The sequence below is a fragment of the Pantherophis guttatus genome, chromosome 4, assembly GCF_059756535.1.
Source record: "Pantherophis guttatus breed Tessera chromosome 4, ASM5975653v1, whole genome shotgun sequence".
NCBI lineage: Eukaryota > Metazoa > Chordata > Lepidosauria > Squamata > Colubridae > Pantherophis > Pantherophis guttatus.
Genome location: NC_142066.1, coordinates 10,519,645 through 10,544,183, shown reverse-complemented (window position 1 = coordinate 10,544,183; position 24,539 = coordinate 10,519,645). Strand labels below are relative to the sequence as shown.

The following is a 24,539-nucleotide window of genomic DNA, read 5'->3' as shown; positions in this document are numbered from 1 at the left end:
TTTCAAGCACCAAGAGCCTTGGTACTACAGTGGTTTAAAGCACCCTGTTATTAACACAGCTGCCTGCAATTTACTGCTGGTTCGAATCTCGCCAAGGCTCAAGGTTGACTCAGCCTTCCATCCTTTCTAAGGTAGGTTAAATGAGGACCCAGTTTGTGGGGGCAATAAGCTGACTTTGTATAAATATACAAAAGGATGAAGGCTATTGCTGAGCACATTGTAAGCCGCCCTGAGTCTTCGGAGAAGGGCGGCATATAAATCAAATTAAAAAAAAAATAATCCAAGTTTACCTTAAAATGCATCTTTAGATTTTTAGATCTCTAAGAGGGTTCGTAGTAACATATGAAAGTCCCACATGCATGTTTTCCTAAGGGCCATCTCTCAATGGAAGCCCTGCTCAACATGTCTAACATCTGTAAATATGACAGCCAAACTAGCAGTGTCATTATTGAACCAGAATAATTTCCTTTTCTCTACATTCTATCACCCTTGTCTGAAGTTACATTGCATTTTATTCAAAGAAGTTTGAGGCACTTACATTCCATATTCAGAAATTACTGGCATTTTTTTGAAACTCTGTGTACGTTCATCGGGATTTATAAAGGAAAAAAATCCTCCAAGTATTGTTTTAGCTCCAGAGTTGGAAAATTTCCTTGGAACATTATTGGGCTGGAGGCAGATGGATTTCAAACTCTTACTGACACTGGCAGGAAGCAAGAAGAGCAGAACAAGGTTAAATGAAAGAAGACTTGAGCCATCCTTCCATCCTTCCAAATACATGGTCAACAAAATAGAGCAGTCAAGTTTGCAAAAAATAAATTGCCTTGGTTAGACCTAATGGGAAACATCCACTGAAAAGGAGGAAGATATATAAAGAATAGATTTTTTTATTGTCCAAGTGTGATTGGTCACACAAGGAATTTGTCTTTGGTGCATATGCTCTCAGCGTACATAAAGAAAAAATGATATATTCATCACAAATTAAATAAAAAAGTAAAGATAAAAGAGAGTGGTTTCCTTGACTCTGATTTCAATGGCCCAAGATAAATTTTGAGGGATCTTTCAAAGTGCAGCAGGAATTTCTGAATTTTTTTCTCCTTGCCATCCTTGTTCAGGTGTGATGCTGTCAAGAAAGAGAACTGAAATGCAGTCATTGGAAAATCAGAGGGAAAATTATCACCTTTATTCCCTGGTGATTTAGGCAAATTGTGTTTGTCTAAAATCTGTACATGGATACTGTAAGAGTTACAATTAGTTTCCCATAGCAAGTGCCATTTTCTTTCTCTTGCCTCGCAATCTTCTTTGTTCTTACCTTGACCTTATACACAGAAAAGTTTCAGAAACTTTTGCTTTGGAGAATTGCATTACCTACATCAATCTACATTATCTCTCACATGGATGCCAACTTGTTATATCACAGAAAGCTTTACTACAAGGGGTTGAAAGAAAGATGTGATCTTGAAAATGTGATTAATTTACCGTATTTTTCAGACTATAAGACACACTTCTCCATCACAAAAAAAGTGGGTGGAAATGTTGGTGCGATTTATAGACCAAATATGGGTCTGTTTTTGGCCTCCTGAAACATCCCCACGCACGTTTTTGGCAAAAACTGGATGCACAGAGGGTTTGGGAGGCCTGCAGAGTGCTCCTGGGGGCTGGGGAGGGCAAAAACCAGATGCACAGAGGCCAAAAATTTTTTCTTGTTTTCCTCTTTGAAATTTAGGTGCGTCTTATACTCCAGTGCATCTTATAGTCTGAAAAATACAGGTAATATACAGAGAAAAACTATAATAGTCCACTGTCTTCCCTAAAATGAAAACAGGCAAAATAAATCAATCCTCAACTTTTGATTGCAGTTGAGCCCAAAATTTCTGAGTCATTTTTTCATTGAGTTTTGCCCCATTTTATGACTTTTCTTGCCTCAGTTGTTAAGTGAAGCACTGCAGTTGATAAGTTAATAACCCAGTGGTTAAGTAAAACTGGCTTCTTCATGGACTTGCTGTCAGTTGTCAGAATGTTGCAAGAAATGATCACATGATCTTAGATCTTAGATCACTGCAACTGTCATTAATATGCCTTGGTAGTACAGTGGTCTAAAGCACCCTGTTATTAAGACCAGCTGCCTGCAATTACTGCAGGTTTGAATCTCGCCAGGCTCAAGATTGACTCAGCTTTCCATCCTTTCTAAGGTAGGTAAATTGAGGACCCAGTTTGTGGGGGCAATAAGCTGACTTTGTATAAATATACAAAAAGGATGAAGGCTATTGCTTAGCACATTGTAAGCCGCCCTGAGTATTCGGAGAAGGGCGGCATATAAATCAATTTTTTAAAAAAATTAACATGAAGCAATTACCAAGCATCTGAATTTTGATCACATGATCAAGGGGATTCTGCATAACTTTGAAAAATGGTCATAACTCAGTTTTTTCAGTGCTGTTGTAACTTACAATGGTCACTAAACAAAGTGTTGTAACACGAGGACTACCTGTAATTCTTTCCATGTCTTCAAATAATCCATCCAAGCATCTATCAATCACCTATTCCTATACAAGAAATCTCACAAATTTCATCAAAATCACATTTCACTACCAATAAAGGAGAATATTTGTAGCTCAGGGTTGAATCATTTCAACCCTGAGCTACAAATATTCTCCTTACTGGCTCATCATATTTCAGTGAAACCAAGAAGAAATAGAAATCCAGACGATAAGCAGCTTTAGCTTCAAATTTATAATCTGGGTATAGTGGTAAAAAACAATCTCAGATATAAAGGCCGGACAAGGAATAATGGATGGAAGCAGATCAAGGAGAGATTCAACCTAGAAATAAGGAGAAATTTTCTGACACTGAGAACAATCCACTAATGCAGTGGTTCTCAATCTGTGGGTTGGGACCCCTTTGGGGGTCGAATGACACTTTCACAGGGGTCGCCTAAGACCATCAGAAAACACATATTTTTAATGGTTTTAGCAATAATATTATGGTTGGGGGTCACCACAACATGAGGAACTGTATTAAAGGGTCGCAGCATTAGGAAGGTTGAGAACCACTGCACTATTGGAACAGAAGTTGCCCTTGGAAGTTGTGGGAGCTTCATCAGTGGAAGCCTTCAAGAAGAGATTGGACTGCCATTTGTCAGAAATGGTGTAGGGCCTCCTGCTTGGGCTGGGAGGTGGGGGTTGGACTAGATGACCTACAAGATCCCTTTCAACTCTGTTAATCTGTATCTGTAAATGTTATCTTGAAAATTGCTATATTCTGTTATTGCCGATTGCAACTGGGAATGCTTAGAAATGCTAAATTAGGTTTGCAATTAAAAAAATTGTACGAGCCGTATTTTGCCCTTCTGTGAGTGTTTTTTTAAAACATTTTTTCAAATACACATTTATTGGGATTTTAAACAAAAAAGTTAAAAACTAACACCAAATGATCTTAAAAAAAGAATAACTGCAAAAAAGAAAAAAAAAAGAAACAAGGTCAAACGTTTTACCTGCATTTTCAAGAAGACTCATTCTAATGTTATTCTGACAAAATTATGGGTATTTTTTCTTTCAAATGTATGGAATTTCTAGTTCCAAAGATTTACTAAAGCTTTTCTCTGCATAAATGTCATTTTAAAAGCATTCATATCTTGGAGATGAGCTTATACAATACCAGAAAAGTACTATTAAAGGTATTTTTCTTCTCCCCTTAATATCAGAATTTACAACACTTTGTTCCTTCATTCAATTTGTGTGATGGGCTACTGCTAATCATGTAATTCTCAAACAAATTCAGTATAGAGTGAGGTTGACCAAATCTGATTTATTTCTCAGATTTCAATATTTCTCAGTCTTGACCAACTCATCTCACAGACTTATTTTTTCTGTAAAACATATGTTGGATGGAGTATTAAGTATGTTTGAAGCCTTGAGTTTTATATAAAAGGAACTGGTGGGATAATAAAATAGCCAGGACAAAACACAGACTTCTCTCCAGCCAATCTCTGCTTGAAGGAAAAAAAAAAAAAAAAAAAAAGCAGAAAAGTCAGTTTGGAGTGTATTTGGATACCAAGAGAGGAGAAGATGCATCAAGTTAAATTGCTAGAAAATTTTCAGATTTTTTGCCTATTCAGATTATGATTCCCTTGTAGGAGTGTCTGTGCCTATGGGTGCTTCGTTTGAATTTCTCGCATTGTTTACTAAGATTTGTCCAATAGTAAAAGCAGTCTCAGGAAAGTGGCCCTTACGCAAAGCTCTGGGAGGACCTGAGTAAGGCAGAGAAAAACAGTATTTGGGAATGTAAAGGTAGAGAAATAGAGAAATTTATTTTGAAAGAAACTGTGGAGCCATTGAATGTAAATCCTCTCCTCATTGGAAAAATTCTCATTTTTGTCAGTTAATTCATTGCATTTTCAATACTATTCCTGCGCTAATCTGAGCAGTTTCATTTCATATAAAACATATAAGGTAATAAGCTAATAAATATATATCAACATAAAAACCTAATATATGTCAGAATATTCTTGACTGGGAAGACATGATAACAAGGTCAGCCAATGAATTGGCATAGCAACTAAAACAGCCAATGGGAGCTGAAACAGTTTGGAGTCTGGGCATGGCTTAGCTCTGTGTGCTATGTTGAGAATTAAAACTGAAACTAGTCTGTCTGCTGTACTCTGCTTGTGATTTGCTTGTAACTGCTACCACGTTGGAAGAATCTGCTGTTGGTATTGTACATTTATTCATGTGTTATTATGTATATAAATAAAAGTTAATGAATCCTGAAGAATCAGTTATCTGTGTGTGCTTTCTGGATTTGATTTTTGCAACAAACTCTGACAATATATATATTTCTATAGGTATCCCACCTCCAGAAGAGCTAAAGTCACCCAATTTCCACAACAGAAGAGCCAGGTGTGACTTCTCAACTTGATAAAATGAGGGGTAGAAAATGGGGCCAATGAATAAAATTTTCAATAAAGCTACTTGACATCTTGGAAACCAAAGAGGTTCTCTCATGTTAACAACAACCATGCATTTCCCAAAATACCCTTATTCTCTCCATTGTATCAAAAAATTCCAATGCAATCATGGTACTATTTATTTGTTTATTTATTTATTTATTTTCAAACATTTATACAGCTAACCATCTTCTAACCAACTCTGGATGGTGGTTCCCAATCAAAAGTTAAAAAAACCTATAAAATAATATTTAAACTATAAAAGAAAATAAATCAAAATATTAAAAACAACAAATACCCAGCCAGCTAATCTGACCCAGCACTTGGTGGAAAAGCTAGGTCTTCAAAGCTGCATGGAAGGCTAGGATGGAAGAAGTCTGCCAAAGATTAGGGGCAGAGTGTTTCATAAGGCAAGCCTGTAATGGAACAGGCACACTTCCTTAAAGGGACAGCTTCAATTACATATTCCTGGCTTTCTTCAATATTTCAGATCACCCCTAAGATTACTCACGATCACCAGAAAAATGCCAAAAAATTACAGTATAGGATTTCACTATTTAACTGTTCTACAGCTCGGATAAAGCCTTAGAAATTGATTATATATGTTACATACATAAAGAAAAGAAATAGCATTGAATTGCATGATGAAGTTTGCGAGCTTGAATATTTGGACTTTTCCCATAAATGTTTTTGGTAACCAGGTAAAGACTGAATTACAGAATTATTCATTGTTAATCTGTCCTCCTGGTTAGATGCTGTTTGGTGTTCAGATGTGGGTTCAGGAGAATGATGTAGCATTTGGGCAGGAAGATGCAACCCAGGAGACCTGCAGTAGAGCCCAAGATGGAGAAGATCTCCACAGCCACCATGTATTTCCCCTTGGTGCTCAGATAGGCTGGGATGAAGGACACCCAAATGCTACAGAACACAAGCATGCTGAAGGTGATCAGCTTGGCTTCATTAAAAGTATCAGGCAGTTTTCTGGCAAAGAAAGCCACAGTGAAACTGATGGTGGCCAGGAGCCCCAAGTAGCCCAGGACAATGTAAAACATGGCATCTGAGCCTTCATTACATTGAACAATGATCTCTTGAACCTGCGAATGCATGTCCCACTCAGGGAAGGGAGTAGACATGATCAACCATATCATGCAGATAATAGCTTGAATACATGAGCAGAAGACAATGATGGATCCTGCCAGTCTGTTTCCTAGCCATTTCCTCATCTGGTTTCCTGGCTTAGTGGCCAGGAAGGCCAAAACAACCGTGATGGTCTTGGCCAAGACACAAGAAACCGAGAGAGAGAAAATGGTGCCAAACATAATTTGCCTGAGAAAGCAAGTCACCTTCCCAGGCCGACCTATGAAGAGCAGAGAGCACAGAAAACAAAGCAGGAGAGAGGAAAGAAGGATGCATGTGATGTTCCTGTTGTTGGCTTTGACAATGGGGGTGTCCCAGTGCAGAATGAAGGCCAGTGCCACCAAAATGACAACTAATGAAAAGAAAAGGATCAAGGAAATCAGAACGATTCCCAAGGGTTCACCATAGGATAAATAGCTGAAACGTTTGGGAAGGCACTGGATCTTTTCTGCATTCGAATACTGATCCCCTGGGCATCTCTCACATTGGTTAGCATCTGAAATACATGAAGAAGAACAAGTCACTTCCAACTATATAGGACAATCTATAGAGCTAATTGAGAGAGATCATTGCTGGGGATGCCATTCACAATCCCCTTGACATATAATAATGCTTTCTTAAAAAGTGTAGGGATTCTGGTCTGTTATTTATTCATATATATTCCTTTGAACTGCACTATTAGTGGTGGAGGACTCTGAAGAGAATTGCAACTCTCAACTAAGAAAAGAGATCAGAATAGAATGGATTTATAAAAGTGTTTAAATTAGACCCATCTTTGAAAAAGAAATCTACCAAAGGTTACCCCAATTCCATTCCTCTAAATAGCATCTCAAAGATGGAAAGAATGAAGAAAAGATGAGTTTGGAAGCTCTCAACTCTTAGCTGTCACTTTTTTTTACTTACCTGTTTCAACTGAAATTCTTCCTTCAGAACATTGTCTACAATTGTAGCAACAAATATGTTTTCCCTCCTGAACAACTCTGCTGTATCCCTGACGGCAGCTCTCTACACATCTGGCACGGGGAGGTACCTGAAAGAAAAATGAAAAGGTTTAGGAATGAGATTCATCAAGATGTTGTGCAAGTCCTCCTTTTTATTAGGAGAACTTGGTACTTTCAGGGAGATTCATAATCTTCTGATGTCAACATGTCCCAAGATGCTTTTGGAGAGTGTCCATATTTACATCAAATCATTCTATTCCTAGGATGAGTTCTGACTTTTCTGCAAACATATTTGTAAAAAAACAAAAACAGATAGTTGAGAGCAAGGGGGTCCCTGGTGGGAGACATCTAAAATATTTCAATCCTACTAGAAATCAGATCAGATCAGAGAGGTTTTGCAACGTGCAATCTAGAACAAAATGAAGAATTTCATTCTGTAGGAAATGTCATCCATTTTCATTTTGTAGGATTGGAATACCCTTGGTGTTCCTTTTTATCTGCCAGGACCCAAAATCAAGAAAGACATATGGACTTTCTTCTGAGCAGTCCTCACCTGTAGATAGAAATCTTAACAAAATAAAGGAATTGTTTAGCATCACTATAGATATCAATCAAACGCTCCATATTCAACTGCAACTTTGTCTTCAGGAAAAAACACCTCCTTTCTGGGAGTCCTCACTAAATTCCATCAAGTATCATTTGTATGTAGAGATTTCTCTAAAAGGGGCTCCATAGGAGTACAGCCATTTATAATAAACCTTTTCTCCTTTCAAAAAGTATCCTCTTTTTATTCCATTCGTAACAGCAATACCCAATATTAAATATTAAATTGGGAGAATGCAAAATTCTGTTCATTACAAAAAATGCATATCTATTGTCTTTTAAGAAACTAGTAGCCTGTCGAGCAAAGTAAATCAAACAAAAGGACACATGCATAAATATTCTTATGTCATATTAATTTCAAAATGCAACTCAGTTCCATAAAGGAGTTGGAAGGGACCTTGGAGGTCTTCTACTCCAACCCCGTGCTCAAGCAGGAAAACTTATCCCATTTTAAAGAAATGGTTGTGCCATATTTCCTTAAAACCTCCAGTTGTGGAGCACCCACAACTTCTGGAGGCAAGTTGTTTCAAAGATTAATTGCTCTCATTGACAGGAAATTTCTTCTTAGTCTAGGCTGCCTCTCTCCTTACTTAGTTTCCATCCATTGCTTCTTGTTCTACCCTCAGAGGCTTTGAATAATAGTTTGACTCCCTCTTCTTTGTGGCAGCCCCTGAGATATTGGAACACTGCTATCATGTCTCCCCTAGTCCTTCTCTTCATTAAAGTAGACATACACAGTTCCTGCAACTTCATATGTTTTAGCCTTCAGCCCCCAAATCATTTTTGTTGCAATTCTCGGTATGTAGAGGTCTTCAAAATGACCATCCCAAATATCTAGCAAAACCACAAGATTCCAGAATATCGTCACTGTCCTTCGCTTCTGGACTTTCAGGTCATTGGAGAAGAACATCTTCAGTTCCAAATAATAGTCTACCAAGTTAGAGTATGCCAAACATCCCACCTGCTGAAACTTGTGATTCCATACAATGGCACTTTCATTAATGGTGAATTTCTTCCCATCAAGAGATTTGGAGACCATCTTTCCAATCCGGACTCTCTGGAACGATTTATTGTGGAAGGAGACAAAGTTGAAGATGTCGTATCCCGGGTCAAACTCCCCTTTCTCATCAAAAAAAAATTCTTCTCCCATACTGTTATTAAAACGGGTGTTTTTCAGAAAATAGTGAAGCTGGATTTGAGGGAGAGGAAAAGTCAGAGCATTTATCCTAGTCTTTCCCAAAGTTTGGCTTTGTTCATAATCTCAACATAGTTTCTTTAATGAATCTTATCAGGATTGTAATTGAATTGCTTTCTGGTTTGATTCAGAAATCTCTTCAACCCATGGACTACAACCCATTTTAAATTTCAGTAATGTCAGATCCAACAATTTCCTAATATGTATTGATTCAACTGGAATATGTTAACATATAAAATTAAATTCATGGCATCAGATTCTTACACAGCTTATTTTTCTATTCTTGCATAAATAAACAATTGGAGGAAAGAGACTATCCCACATAAATAAGGTAAAGTATCTATTATGTGCGATGGGAAGAAAAGGATAGCACAGGGAAGGCATTACTCTCTACCTTTTATTCTTGACTCACAGCTTTGTAGAAGTTTCCTTCACATGAATCACTTCCATAAATTAATATTACTTAGATTCTTGTAGAAACTTAATTTAGTCTTTCCAATCCTTCCAGTCCCATATCTCTAGACTGTTATATACATTTAGTACATCCAAAAGGTTACAATGCAAATCGTTCCACCCATTGAAATTGGAAATTTTATTAATTAAGGTAAAACACAGTCCTGTTCATATTATCTTCTAATTAATTCAGAACCAGATATGTTTCTTTCTACATGTACAAATATGAAGTGTTGGTCCATTTTATTCAATAAATCAATCAGCAGGTTTAATTGAATCCTCATTATCTAGTTTTAGGATTTGTGCAGAAATATTTATGTAGAAATATTAAAACTCCATAAGGATTCACAAACTTTTAGGGATTATCATATATGTAATATTTTTCACTATATATACACAGTGCAATGAAAGTTCCATAGCACAGTAGGTAGGGTAGCAAGAACAGAAATATTATTTACTACAAACAATAAGTGATTTGGGGAGATTCTATAATAAAGACTATGGAGACAACCTAAAAACATTTTAATTTTGTGCATTCAAATTTTGGGAGATGTTGAGTGTGAGAGTTTGCAAAGAAGCTGCTAAAATGTGATTAAGAAAATATTAGAATGTGGAGAAATGAGTAGATTGATGCTTCCAATTAAAGAGAAAGAACAAACTGAATATTATATGACATGGGAATTATTTTATTGATGGTTACAGACTAAAAATGGAAGTTAGAAACAAAGGAGGAGATTAGTGAAATGTAGAAAATGTGTTAAGATAGAGATGTAAACAATATGATGATTGTTGATGGTTGATGGTTATTATGACTATTAGGATTATTACATTCAATACTATTATTATATTCTTATTAGAAGATATGTAAAGAGGGAAAGATGAAGATATTTATTATGCTCAATATTACTACTATGAGATCAGAGAATTATTATCAATGTAATGAATACTGTTGAAAATGTTGATAGTTATTGCACAAAGATATTTCTACACACTGTTGAATGGAAGATGGAATGTTTATACTATATATATATATATATATATATATATATATATATATATATATATATATATACACGAAGAAGCTGCTAAAATTAATAGATTTTCTCCCTCTGAAACAGCATTAAGTAACAGATCTCCAAAAATAGTTCCATCTGGACTTTAAAGATAATTCTTAGATATGATTGAGCTGCAAGAGACGAGGTAGCGCAGCGGTTAGAGTGCAGTACTGCAGCTACTTCAGCTGACTGCTAGCACAGCAGATCAGTGGATCAAATCTCACCGGCTCAAGGTTGACTCAGCCTTCCATCCTTCCGAGGTGGGTAACATGAGGACCCAGATTGTTGGGGGCAATATGCTAGTTAGTATACTGTCTTTGGTGATAGCCGCCAGAGTCCTCGGAGCGAGGGCGACATAGAAATATGACTAATAAATAAATAAATTAGTTTCTCCAGACAAATATTTGCTAACAGATAATTGGTTGCTGCAGAGAAACAAATCCAGAGTGTCTATCTATTGCTGCTTTCCCATCCCATCCCCTTCAGGGCTTCCATAAATGTATCTGGGAAGAGCAATGACATACCTCCCATGGCTGAAAATGCCAAAGATTTGATCCATCCTGATTCCTCAGAGGAGCTGGCTTTGCTCTTTTTGCTCTTTTTGAATGCATTGCTTGTACCGCATGTGCTGCAAGATGAACCTCATTGTAGATGTTGTAGCTCTCTCCAGACATGGTCATTTCAAACACGGAGCCAGAAGCTTCATTGAGTTTTTCCCTCCCAGTGCAGCGTTTAGCTCCTTTCCGATATGGAGGCAGTGAACAAAGAAACACAGACTCCCAGAACCAAGTAACATAAGGAAAGGGATGTTCCAAAGGTTTTATTCTCTCAAGAAATTCCTGAAATCCTGGCATAGTCCTTGTGTGGAGTGAGAAGTATAGGGAACCATTGAAAGTTTGAACTAGGAGTCTCCTTTTTGATGATAACATCAAAGTGAAATCCCACTGGTAGGTCATGATCCATACTCTGTGATCTATTGGTTTCTTTTGGTAAATTTCACGAGAATAAAGCCCCCATTGTAAAATCTCCATAGATTGGACAGTCCCAGAAGCAAGGAATACAGTGACATTCTTCTGTAAGATAATGTCTATTATTTTGTGTACATGTTCTAAAATGAAATCTTTCTTCAAGAGTGCATCTCTTAAAATTGGGATCAATGCCATCCAAGCAATGCAAATATCACTCTGGAAGAGTCTTGGTTGGAGATGTTGAAAAAATACTTTCCCCCTCTCATCCTCTGAGACCAAGAGGCCAATCCAGTTCCATCCAAAATGTTTTAGTAAGTGAACAATCCCTTCGTATTGCAAATTTTCATTGGGAACCATGCTGAAGAAGGAAGGGAATTGCCCTTTGTCACTCAGGACTGGGTCAAAGGAGCCATAATTCAGCTGTTGGGAAGAATGATGCATAGAAAATTAAACTGGGAGTCCTTTGGTGATCATGAAGAGAATAGAGCTTTTCCATCCTTCATAGAATATTGGATTGTACTGTGGCATTATGACTTTATTGCAAAATCCCAAAGGTTGCTATCAAGTGTTACATAAAGAAAGAGAACATAAGCTTCACAATAGTAGATTCTGGGAACTCAGAACTAGGAAATGATAGCCCGGCTAAAGTTAAAGAAGCTACGGTTTATAAAAACAAAACAAAACAACAGGCTGATCTGTAAAAAATGATCATACCTGTGGAAACTTGTAGATGTTCAACATGTACGCCATCTGGATGGAATTGAGCGAGGTGAGGTCACCAATGATAGGCAAGAAGTTCAGATTCCTTCTTCTGACACAGTTGAAGTTGATAGGACTCCCTTGTCTGAGAAACAGAAAATTTAAAACATGCTGACTGGCCTTCCAGGCATTGAAACTGTTTCGATAAATCTGCAGTGTTATTGTGATGTTGGGGAACAGCTTGGCATTCTTGTTGACCTCATCAATGGCAAAATACAAGGAAAGAGGATGCTGGGCATATTTTGGTATCATGCTGAAATGAAAGTGCAGAAGGAGAGAAAATCATATCACACACAAAAATCTAAATCAATTCTAAAATACCGTAGTGCTCAAAATTGTGGAAACCTTTTGGGAAAAGTGTATTTTCTAAAACTAGCTAATAACACCACTTTTTTTTTAGTAGTACCATAACATTCTATATCAATGGAAAGATAATTTAATCAAGAATTTAATGCAATTATTTTTATGAAGATTTGTTATTTGAATAGGAGTTACAGTATAAAGAAGAAAAGTGAAACACAGAAAAAATGAGGTATACTAAAACCTTTAACATAAATTACAGTCTTACAAAGTTTTCCCATGGAATGATCCAAGTCTTTTTGTTCTGCAGCTGTTATAATGTGAAACTAAGATTGAATGATTGCTGGGTTTTATTGCTGGGTCGGTTCTGAGTTGTGACTAACAAGTTTCTTTAATTGGTGCCATAGTTTTCCAATTGGGTTAAGGTTTGGGCTCTTCCAGCACTGGAATATGATTATCTTGAAACTCCAAAAAAAAAGTGGTATGATTAGCCATCAAGCCTCAAAAATACACTTTTCCCAAAACTTTTCCACAATTTTGGCCACTACTGTACATAGATAATTTCAGCAATTTATCCAATAGAGATGTAACAGAAATGTATTTTAATTGCATAATTAGTATGATTCCTATTAATCAGGTGGCTCTTTCAGGAAGACCTGTACCTCTAGGCAAGGATTTTGAAGAGGTTGACTGGAAGACATTTTCCTAACAGAGAAAGTGATGTTCCTCTTTCGAAGAGATCATAGAATAAAGCCTAGCATAGCTGCCCTTCTTGCTGACTTTTCTACCTTTTGAGTGACAAAGTTGTCAGCTGGGTTGGTAGGGAACCTGTTCGATTTCCCCCTTGTTCCTGAGTTTGTCTTCCAGTTAATGTCTGGCTAAATAAAATCCCCCATTGCTATTGTGGTATATTTTGAGATACATTTGTTAACTGATTAGCAAAATGTTCATCTATTCTTTCTGCTCCATTGGGTCGCTTATAGTATATTGCAGTGGTGGGTTGCCTCCGGTTCAGACTGGTTCTATAGAACCGGTAGTAAAACCGGCAGGAAGCTCCGCTCACTGACCCCGACATCATCAGGAAGCTCCTGCACATGCGAACCGGTAGTAAAGATAAGTAGAACCCACCCCTGGTATATTCCTATGGCAACATCATTCTTTTATCTTGACCCATAAGCATTGTAGCAGGCTTTCAACCTTGGTTTTGTGTGCCCCTCTTGGTTTTGTGCATCTCTCTTGTTTTGCAATGTCATCTTCTGACAGAGGATTTATTTTCTTTGAAAGTCTGTGAACACCAGCAAATCAACCTTACCATTGGGTGGATATATGTTAATCTTGGGCAGTAAATTATATGATCGGGTCTCTGATTCAACCTTTTAGTTCATAGTTTGCTGATTTCTTGGAGCTTCCTTCTTTCATAGGAAAGGTATATTGAAGAGTTTATAAAATGATCAACTATCTTCTAGATCTTCCTAGAACTGTTTCCATGCAACTACACACTTCCATCAATATATGTCAACGTTTAAGATGGATATAAATATTCACACTGTTCTTTTGTATCTTGTAATCTTTTCTTCATCCATTCTTCACCAGCTCATAAACACCTTCATAATAATGATGTGAATTGCAGTTTCTCAGAAATGTGCCAGTTGGTATTTTATTCTTTTGAGAAACAGCTTCTAATACTTTACTAGACCGTTGAACTTGGTGGTATTTCCATTTTTGAAATGGAGAGAGGAAGAGAAAGGAGCCACTTGGAATTGGATTCCCTTGATAAAGTGCTATGAAAGCTCCCAGTATTTGCTGAATGGAAAAATATTGAGAGGAAATAACCCTATTTCCCATGAACTTGGTGGCATTTCCATTTTTGAAATGTAGAGAGGAATAATCTTGGAGCATTTGTTTCAAAAATCCAAGTTTACCTTAAAATGCATCTTTAGATCTCTAGATCTCTAAGAGGGTTCGTTGTAACATATGAAAGTCCCACATGCATGATTTCCTAAGGGCCATCTCTACGGAAGCCCTGATCAACATGCCTAACATCTGTAAATATGACAGCCAAACTAGCAGTGCCATAATTGAACCAGTATAATCCCACTTCCTACATTCTATCACTTTTCTCAGTAGTTACATTGCATTTTATTCAAAGAAGAGTGAGGCACCTACGATCCACATTCAGAAATTACTGGCATTTTTTTGAAACTCTGTGTACGTTCATCAGGATTCATAAAGGAAAAAAATCCCCCGAGTATCATTTTAGCTCCAGAGGTGGAAAATCTCCTTGGAACGTTACTGGGCTGGAGCCAGATGGATTTCAAACTCTTACTGACACTGGCAGGAAGGAAGAAGAACAGAATAAGGTTAAATGAAAGAAGACTTGAGCCATCCTTCCATCCTTTCAAATACATGGTCAACAACATAGAGCAGTCAAGTCTGCCAAAAAATCAATTGCCTTGATTAGACCTAATGGGAAACGTCCACTGAAAAGGAGGAAGATATATAAAGAATAGAATTCTTTATTGGCCAAATGTGATTGGTCACACAAGGAATTTGTCTTTGGTGCATATGCTCTCAGTGTAAATAAAGAAAAAATGAAATATATTCATCACAAATTAAATAAAAAAGTAAAAATAAAACAGAGCAGTTTCCTTGACTGTGATTTCAGTGGCCCAAGATAAATTCTGAGGGATCTTTCAAAGTGCAGCAGGAATTTCTGACTTTTTTTCTCCTTGCCATCCTTGTTCAGCTGTGATGCTGTCAAGAAACAGAACTGAAATACAGCCATTGGCAAATCAGAGGGGAAATTATAACCTTTATTCCCTAGCAATTTAGGCAAATTGTGTTTGTGTAAAATCTGTACATGGATACTGTAAGAGTTACAATTAGTTTCCCATAGCAAGTGCCATTTTCTTTCTCTTGCCTTCCAATCATCTTTGTTCTTACCTTGACCTTATACACAGAACAGTTTCAGAAACTTTTGCTTTTGAGAATTTTATTTATTTATTTTATTTATTTATTTATTTTGTTGAGTACGTATTAGATCATATATATATAAGTATAAGCATGAAAGGAACACATAAAATGAGTACAATTAAACAAAACATTAGGACAGGGACGGTAGGCACGCTGGTGCTCTTATGCACACCCCTTACAGACCTCTTAGGAATGGGGTGAGGTCAACAGTAGACAGTTTTAGGTTAAAGTTTTGGGGGATTTGGGATGAGGCCACAGAGTCTGGTAGTGCATTCCAGGCATTGACCACTCTGTTACTGAAGTCATATTTTCTGCAATCGAGTTTGGAGCGGTTCACTTTAAGTTTGTATCTATTGTGTGCTCGTGTATTGTTGTGGTTGAAGCTGAAGTAGTCATTGACAGGTAGGACATTGTAGCAGATGATTTTATGAGCTATGCTTAGGTCCTACCGAAGGCGGCATAGTTCTAAATTTTCTAAACCCAGAATTTCAAGTCTGGTGGCATAAGGGATTTTGTTGTGAGCAGAGGAGTGGAGGAATCTTCTTGTGAAATATTTCTGGACACGCTCAATTGTATTAATGTCCGATATGCAGTGCGGGTTCCAGACAGACAGATGAGCTGTATTCGAGAATTGGTCTAGCAAATGTTTTTAAATGTTTACGTTGCTTATGTCGATCTACATTATCCCTCCCATGGATGCCAACTTGTTAGGTCACAAAAAGCTTAATTACAAAGGGCTAAAAGAAAGATGTGATCTTGAAAATGTGATTAATTTAATATACAGAGAAAAGCTATAACAGTCCACTGGTCTTCCCTAAAATGAAAAAGCCAAAATAAATCGATCCTCAACTTATGGCTGCAATTGAGCCCAAAATTCCTGTTGTTAAGTGAGACATTTGTTAAGTGAATTTTGCCCCATTTTATGACCTTAAGTGGCCCTTCTGCAAAGCTCTGGTAGGACCTGAGTAATGCAAAGTATTTGGGATTGTAACAGTATGGGAAAGAAAAAATTATTTTAAAAGATAATGTAGAGCCACTGAATGTAAAAATTTGAATAGTCTATTCAGTGCACAGAGATAAGACACAAACACATGTCTGTGGGATGGGTGTGGGTGGGTGTGTATGGATGGAGATAGATAGATAGATAGATAGATAGATAGATAGATAGATAGGTAGGTAGGTAGGTAGGTAGGTAGGTAGGTAGGTAGGTAGGTAGGTAGATGTAGATAGGTATATGGGGGAGAGAGAGAGGGAGTGAGAGAGGAGAGAGAGAGAGAAGAGATAGGTAGATAGATAGATAGATAGATAGATAGATAGATAGATAGACAGACAGACAGACAGACAGACAGACAGACAGACAGACAGACAGACAGACAGACAAAATGTGGACATAATGGGTTGTGCATTACAGGTAGTCTTTGACTTACGTCCACAATTGAGCCCAAAATTTATGTTGCTAAGTGAGAAATTCGTTAAGGGAGATTTGCCCCATTTTATGACTTTTCTTGCCACGTTTGTTAAGTGAATCAGTTGTTTAAAAAAGATGATATAGTTGTTAAGTGAATCTGACTTCCCCATTGACTTTGTCGCAAAAGAGGATCACGTGACCCCCGTGACACTGCAACCGTCATAAATATGAACCAGTTGTCAAGCTTTCAAATGTAAATCGCATGACCATGGGGATGCTGTGATTATCATAAGTGAAAAATGGTCGTAAGCCACTTTTTTCAGTTCTGCTCTAACTTTGAACCGTCATTAAGTGAACTGTTGTAAGTCGAGGAGTACTTGTATTTTTGGGTTGTTTTTTTTTTAAGCACATCGTAAATTCCCACTCCAGGTCAGGGGTGAAATCCAGCAGGTTCTGACAGGTTCATGGAACACTGTTACCTTCCCACCAAAGGTGGTCCCTATTTTTCTACTTGCATTTTTCACATGCTTTCGAACTGCTAGGTTTGAAGAAGCTGGGACAAGTAATGGGAGCTCACCCCATTATGCGGCACTAGGGATTTGAACCACTGAACTGCTGACCTTTCAATCGACAACCTCAGCATCTTAGCCACTGAGCCACCGCATCCCTTAATCTCTATTACACTTCTCTTAACTACCAATAGTTTCTAACTCAAAGTTGCAGAAGTTTCTTACTCTATCATATCATTCGCACATTCATCTGTTTCTTATTTTTAGCCTGATTAATTTCCAAGTACTTATTTTTTTTTGCCTTCAACAATAACTGTATGGCCTATTTGAAACCAAGGGAGAATAACCAACTAGATATAGACATTAGACAAAAAAATCAGGGAATAATAAAGAATGAAATGTATTTCCTTTTATTTAATTTGCATTAAAATCTGATTTGCTAGGATAGAAATAGTACAACATCCTCTATAGCAGGGGTATCAAACTCGATTTCATTGAGAGCCGTATCAGGGTTGTGTTTGACGTTGAAAGGCTGGGATGGGTGTGGCCAGGGTGGGTGTGGCAGCTCGACATCACTCAAATTGGGGGCACCTGTGGTGGCCCAAGTGCTCTGCCAGCAAAAATGGGCTCCCGAGCTCTGTTCTCAGCTGTTGTTATCCAGGCCCAAGTAGTTAGTATTAAATGCAAACAGTTCAAAAACAGACTTTATTAGAACAGCTAAGAATTAACTCATTCTCAGCATAGTCCAAACTAAATTAAAGCAAATTCTTCAAAACACCATTCCTCAGTTTATCACTGACCTTGGTATAATTAGGCAAACTGCCAAAGGCTTTTCTTGGCAAAAGTTCAAAAACAGAAGATGCCGACAAGAAATGAATACAGTGAAACAAGAAGCAATTCTCTCAACGTTGTTTTCCGGCAAAGAGGCCAAGAGTCGTTGCTGGTCTTTTAAGCCTTACGGGAGGGGCCAATCATTTCTTGGTCCTACTCCCAAGTCATCCTCTCTGCTTTAGCTATTCCTGCCTTCTGGCAGCTCTTCTCATACGTGCACTAGGAACAGGCTCCTCCTGTTCCTCTGCCTCTCTACTGTCAGCCTCTGGAGGCTCTGAAGTCCACACATCACTCCCCGATGGCCCTGGCCCCATCTCTGCTTCTGACGCAGAGCCCTCATCCAGGCCTTCCCCACCCTCCAGGACTGGCCCATGTTCTTCCTCAGCCTCATTGCTCTCTGACTCCACTGCCAGCTCTGCAGTCTGCTGGTGGACCACAACATCAGCTGCAATGACCTCCTGAAACCCTCTGCCATCTAAAATGGAGCTTAGGTGTGCCACATGTGGCCCTTGTAAGCTCTATTTTCAACTGCAATGGCCTCCTGAAACCCTTTGCCAGCGAAAATGGAACTCCATTTTTGCTGACACAAGCACCGCGAGCTAGTCTTTCGCTGTTTCCAGGTGGGGGCACAGGCCAGATCTAAGCACCCCGCAGGCCAGATCCAGCCCCCTAAGCCATGAGTCTATAGCATTTATATTTTTTAAAAAAAAAATCTCAGAAATTATATGACATATACATTTCATGTTAAAATGACCTAAATTCAAGACACAATTTTTCTTAATGGCTACCATATAAGACCTTGAAATATTGAAGAAGATAGGCAGAAACATGCTGTCCTGTTTCAGTCCCCCACGCATGCACACATGAGGAGTTTAAGAGCTTTATTGAGACAATGTGTAATTTCTCCAGGTCCCACTCATACCAATCACAATTTCTATTGAGTCCAATTCTGCTCAGTCTACACACAGTGATGCAAAGTCCAATGGCAAAGACACAAGTCTGCAAGTTCAGACAGATGAAGTATTAAGTACAGGCCAAAGTCCATACACAGTAGTCAAGCTTAGGCTCCAGGCCAACATCCAAAAAGCAGTCTGAGGTACAAATACACGGCCAAAAAAGCACAGGTCTGGAGCCAATATAGGAGTCTGTTCTGACCTAGGCTTCCTGAGTTAGTAAAACACACTAGTAGTCCCAAAAACCTCTTTTATTGCAACAGCTGTGAATTCTGTTCATTCACAGATGAGTTCCCAATTGTTGTAAAGAGTCATTCGGGATAAGGCTAATAATCACCCACCTTTATCTCTCTTGACACCCTGCCAAAGACCTAATTGGCAAAGCCACACAGAGACAAGAATCAAACAGAGCTTTAGACTTTAAACTGAACATAATTAACAATGTTGCTTCCTGCAAAGGCCCACATGCCTTTGCTCCTCTCTTAAGTCTTATGCGAAGGCCAATCATCTCCAAGCCCTACTCCCAAGTCAACCCTTTTGTTTTAACTGTTCTTGCCTTCTGGCAGCTCTGCGCATGCCCGTACTGGGAACAGGCTCCCCCTGTTCCTCTGCCTCGCTGAGGTTCAACTCTGGAGGCTCTAGAGGCAGCATGGATCTCCCAGATGGCCCTTTCTCTGCCTCCAATACAGAGCCCTCATCCGAGCCTTCCCCAGACTCCAGGACTGGCCCATGTTTCTCCTCAACCTTCTCACTGAAAAGAAAAAAAATCATTTTTGTGGGGGAGAGAAATTATGCAGTGTGATGATGTTGAGATTCTTGTAATAATAAATATTTTAGAGGGAATTAGAAACTCATAGAGACACTAAAGTATATTTGGAGAAAGGACCCAGTCATTTGTATAATACTCTTGTGAATAAAGTTTGTTCAGCATTTAATAAATAAAATCACTTGAATTCACTAACAGTTTGATGCTGATCATTTTGCAGATCTGAGAGAGATGCCTGGAATGGTTCAAATTTATATGTATATAAAATGCATCTAGGGATGCAGTGGCTCAGTGGCTAACATGCTGAGCTTGTTGACCGAAAGGTCAGTAGTTCAGCAGTTCAGCAGTGCCATGTAGGGGTGAGCTCCTGTTACTTGTCCCAGCTTCTGCCAACCTAGCAATTTGAAAGCACATAAAAAATGCAAGTAGAAAAATAGGGACCATCTTTGGTGGGAAGGTAACAGTGTTCCATGTGCCTTTGGCGTTTACTTATGCCAGCCACATGACCACAGAGACATCTTCGGACAGTGCTGGCTCTTTGGCTTTGAAATGGAGATGAGCACTGCCCCCTAGATTCGGGAACAAATAGCAAATATGTGCGAGGGGAACCTTTACCTTTACCTTTAATATGCATCAGGTTTTCCACAAAAATTGCTAGACCTCCTACACTAAATCTGTGAATTCCTTGAATATTGTTGGGGAAAAACTTAAACTTGATTTAAGGTTTTCCCGAACATCCAGATTTCATAGACACAAATAAATCAGAATGGTAAGTAACTTAAATAACTTAAAAAAATAATTTTTAATCTTGTTCTGGCTTACTCTTACCAACTTAAAAAAACATACAGAGAAAAATATATTTAAGAATGTCTCTTTATCAATTGTTCCTTGTTGTTTAAATCAGGCCTCAACACAATAATGTAACACTTGGGGAAAAAGATGCATCCTAGGAGTGCAGCTGTAGAGCCCAAGATAGAGAAGATCTCCACAGCCACCATGGCTTTTCCCCTGGTGCTCAGGTAGGTTGGCACAAAGGAGACCCACACACTGCAGAAAGCCAACATGCTGAAGGTGATGAACTTGGCTTCGTTAAAGCTGTCGGGCAGTTTACGAGCCTGGAAAGCCACAATGAAGCTGGCAAATGAAAGGAGGGCCATATAGCTCAGGACACAATAAAACATAACAACTGATCCTTCATTGCATTGTAGGACCATTTCTTCAGTTGTTGAATGCACGTCTAATTCTGGGAACGGGGGAGAAATTGATAACCATACAATAGAGATGCCTGCTTGGAATAGAGAGCAGAGAAGGACAATAGAAACAGCCAGTCTTTTCCCCACCCATGTCCTCATCCGAGATCCTGGTTTGGTGGCCTTGAAGGCAAGAGAAACAAGGATGGTTTTGGCCAACACACAAGAGATGGACAATGAAAAAATGAGACCAAATGCAGACTGTCTGAGGAGACAGGTGACTCTCCCAGGTTGTCCAAGAAAGAGCAAAGAGCAGAGGAAGCAGAAGAGAAGGGAGATGAGGAGAGTGTAGGTGAGATCCCGGTTGTTGGCTTTCACAATAGGGCTGACTTTGTGCTTAATAAAAGTTCCCAGCACCCATGTTGTAATGAGGGAGAACACAGCAGCAAGACAAGCTAAACTATACCCTAAAGGTTCTTCATAAGACAGAAAGTTTGTCCTTTTCAGGAGACATCCATTTCTTTCTTGGTTTGCATATCGATCTTCTGGACATTGGACACAAGCTACCATGTCTGAAATTGAAAAAATATCCAGACATATTTTAGTGAGTAAATGTAGAGTAGCAACAATGGCTAAACTGATTCCTATAAGTTCTTCATCAGACAAGTAGCTAATTGTTTTCATTTCATTTCTTTGTTATAGTTTGCTTATAGATCACTAGAACATTGAAATCAAACAAGAGCATTTAAAAATAAGAACCCTTATCTCAACATGGATTCATGAGAAAGTTAATTGACTATTTTCATTGTTATCCTTACCCTTAGTTGACTCAGCCTTCCATCCTTCCAAAGTAGGCAATATGAGGGCCCAGATTGTTGTTGGGGGCAATATGCTTAGAGAAGGTTGTAAAGCACTGTGAAGCAGTATATAAGTCTAAGTGGTGATTTGATACAAAATATACAAGCCAGAGAGTGAAAATGCCTTTGAACATCTCGCTATGTATATTTAATGCATTGTTAAAATTAAGTCAAATCTAATTTGAGTATACCCAAGGAACTGTAGCACACCTCAAGAATATCTCTATTTGTTTTCAACGTTATGTTCTTATTATACACAACTGCTCCAATGAAGATTTAGGAATATCTGAAGAATAATTTAATATTTTAATTCACATTTGCTTCAAGACTACACTTCAAGATATGTAGGAAATTGAAATATTTTCCCTAAAATTCAATACATTATATCATGGAGGAAATTCCAAAAGATTAATATATCACACATATTTCAAGTGCAAACTACATAGGAAATAACATTTTCTGAGGCTGCAAGACATCATTTCTTATTTAATAAGTTTATTCTTAATTTTGCTTTCTTCCTTCCTTTCTCCTAAAGTTCATTTTTGTGTTGATCCCCATAAGCAGAATGTGGGAATCAGAGGCATCAAATTTGAATGTGCATATATACACACTCTAGGTTTGGATTTGACAGAGGAGCCAAACATGCAGAAATACCACATAATAAATGTAACTAGGTAGATATGAAAAGAATTAAGATTTAAATTGGGAAGTCAGTCATTTATAGTCCATATACCACTAATGTGTAAAAGGTTCATATTGTATTTATAAATATTAAGAATTGGCTTCCATAAATTTCATGTCTATTTATTTATTTTTAAATTTTTGCTTACTTTGTTTCTTTTAAAAGTTTTTTTTTGTTTTCATTGCCCCATTCAATTTCCAACAATAAACCTAAAACTAACTCGCTGAAAACATTCTGCAGAACATATTCACAAAAATTCTCATATTGTATATTTCTTTGTAATGGCACTATGGCTGATATTTCTGGTTCATCTTTGTAACAATAAAAATAGAGAAGTTATTACCATACCAATCTTATTTGAAAATTTTCCCTCTGGACATGGAACACAATCATAACAGCAGAATTTTTTCCCTTCATCCTTCCTTTTCTGATAACCGGGGAGACAATATTCATTGCACAGCGAGATGGGAAGCACCTAGTTATCAATTTCATAATGTTGGAAAGTGAAGATACATCACTTTTGAAGAAAGTTCAGTTGTTACACTATAAATGAAATGTGCACCATATTTACAATAAAAAGATCCTGTCAAAATAGGCATCCAAGGATCATGAGATAAATAAGATTTGAGAATGTTCAGTTCAATATTGGAGGAAGTGTAATAAATATTGTGTCAACTAGCAAAGCATTCCTGGCTTGCTCTCAAGTTGCAAGGGGGATGGGAAAATGATGAAGCAGTATGGCAGCCAAAGACAGGAGCACATTCCAGACATATCTTACTCAAGCTCTCTCCCAGGATTACCCACAGCAGCTGGAGTGGAGTGATCTCTACAACCCGTGAAATTACTCCGTTGGCGAATGTGGTTGATGACACACACACTAGGGAGAGCGGGGAAACAGGATCATGATTGGGACCATAAACTATGTGGGGTCAGAGTTGGCTTTGCTTGGGAACATGAAGCTCCTAATAAATAACTGAATTTCTTTTGAAGCTTGGCTCAAGGCTCATGATTTAATTAGGGCATCTGTCAGAACCCTGACATATTGTTCAAAATACTACTGCAGTTGGTTTTCAACAATTAAAGTGGAAAAATGTCATTTTTAAAAAATCTATTTAGTCCTCATGGTTTCCCTAGAAGAACAGCAGTACATTTCTCAACCTAATGAACCCAATTGCGAACGGTCACACAAACTCTCCTTGAAACCATACCTGCTTAAATGATCTATGCCAAACAATCATGTCTTCATTAATGACTAATTCCTTTCCTTGATTCAGAGCATCCGGTTCCACTTTTCCAATCTTACGTCTCTGGAAAGTGGAATTGGGAAAAGTGACTATGTTGACGATATCAAATCCACCTTCCATATTCGTATGGTCATAAAAATTTAAGGTCTCTCCAAGAGAATTATTGTATGCAGTGCCTTTAAGAAATTGGTGGAGCTATTATATTGGGAATCAAAAGAAAACAGAACGATAAAGAATAGAAATCTATGTGTAATGTACTTTTAGTAGTATAAGACACACTTTTCCCCATAAAAGAGGATGGAAATGTCGGTGCATCTTATACACCAAATACGGCCATTTTTGGCCTCTGGAAAGCCTGCCCTGTGCATTCCGTTTTTCAAAAAATGGGCCCATTTTTTTCACAGAAATGGGGCACACAGAGGGTTTGGGAGGTCTGCAGAGTGCTCCTGGGGACCGGGGAGGGCAAAAACTGGAAGCACGGAGTCCAAAATCTATTTTTTTCTTGTTTTCCTCTTCGAAATCTTGATGTGTCTTATACTCCAGTGTGTCTTATAGTCTGAAAAATATGGTACTTTTATCCTAGTTGTATTCTACATTTGAGGGAGAAACTCTGACAATGTTAAAAGTCTATTTCTCCAACCTCTTGAAACCCTCTTTTCTGCCCTCGGCATATGCAGGTAAAAGAAGGATCAGGTATTTCAGCTTGAGTGACAAATATCAGATACACAGTATTCTAGTGTCCCACATCTTCTTCATTCCATTACAATATA

At 38.0% G+C, this 24,539-nt stretch overlaps 1 protein-coding gene across 1 annotated transcript; it reads right to left on the bottom strand.

The window, feature by feature from the left end:
• Positions 1-5,676: 5,676 nt before the first annotated feature.
• Positions 5,677-23,889, bottom strand: LOC132711310 (vomeronasal type-2 receptor 26-like). The gene is made up of 8 exons (XM_060689945.2): positions 23,829-23,889; positions 23,304-23,402; positions 20,841-21,039; positions 12,012-12,309; positions 11,550-11,717; positions 8,588-8,815; positions 6,986-7,112; positions 5,677-6,578 (listed from the first exon to the last, which is right to left on the bottom strand). Exons 1-8 carry the CDS (start codon positions 23,887-23,889, stop codon positions 5,677-5,679), a joined length of 2,082 nt encoding a protein of 693 aa, XP_060545928.2.
• Positions 23,890-24,539: the final 650 nt, after the last annotated feature.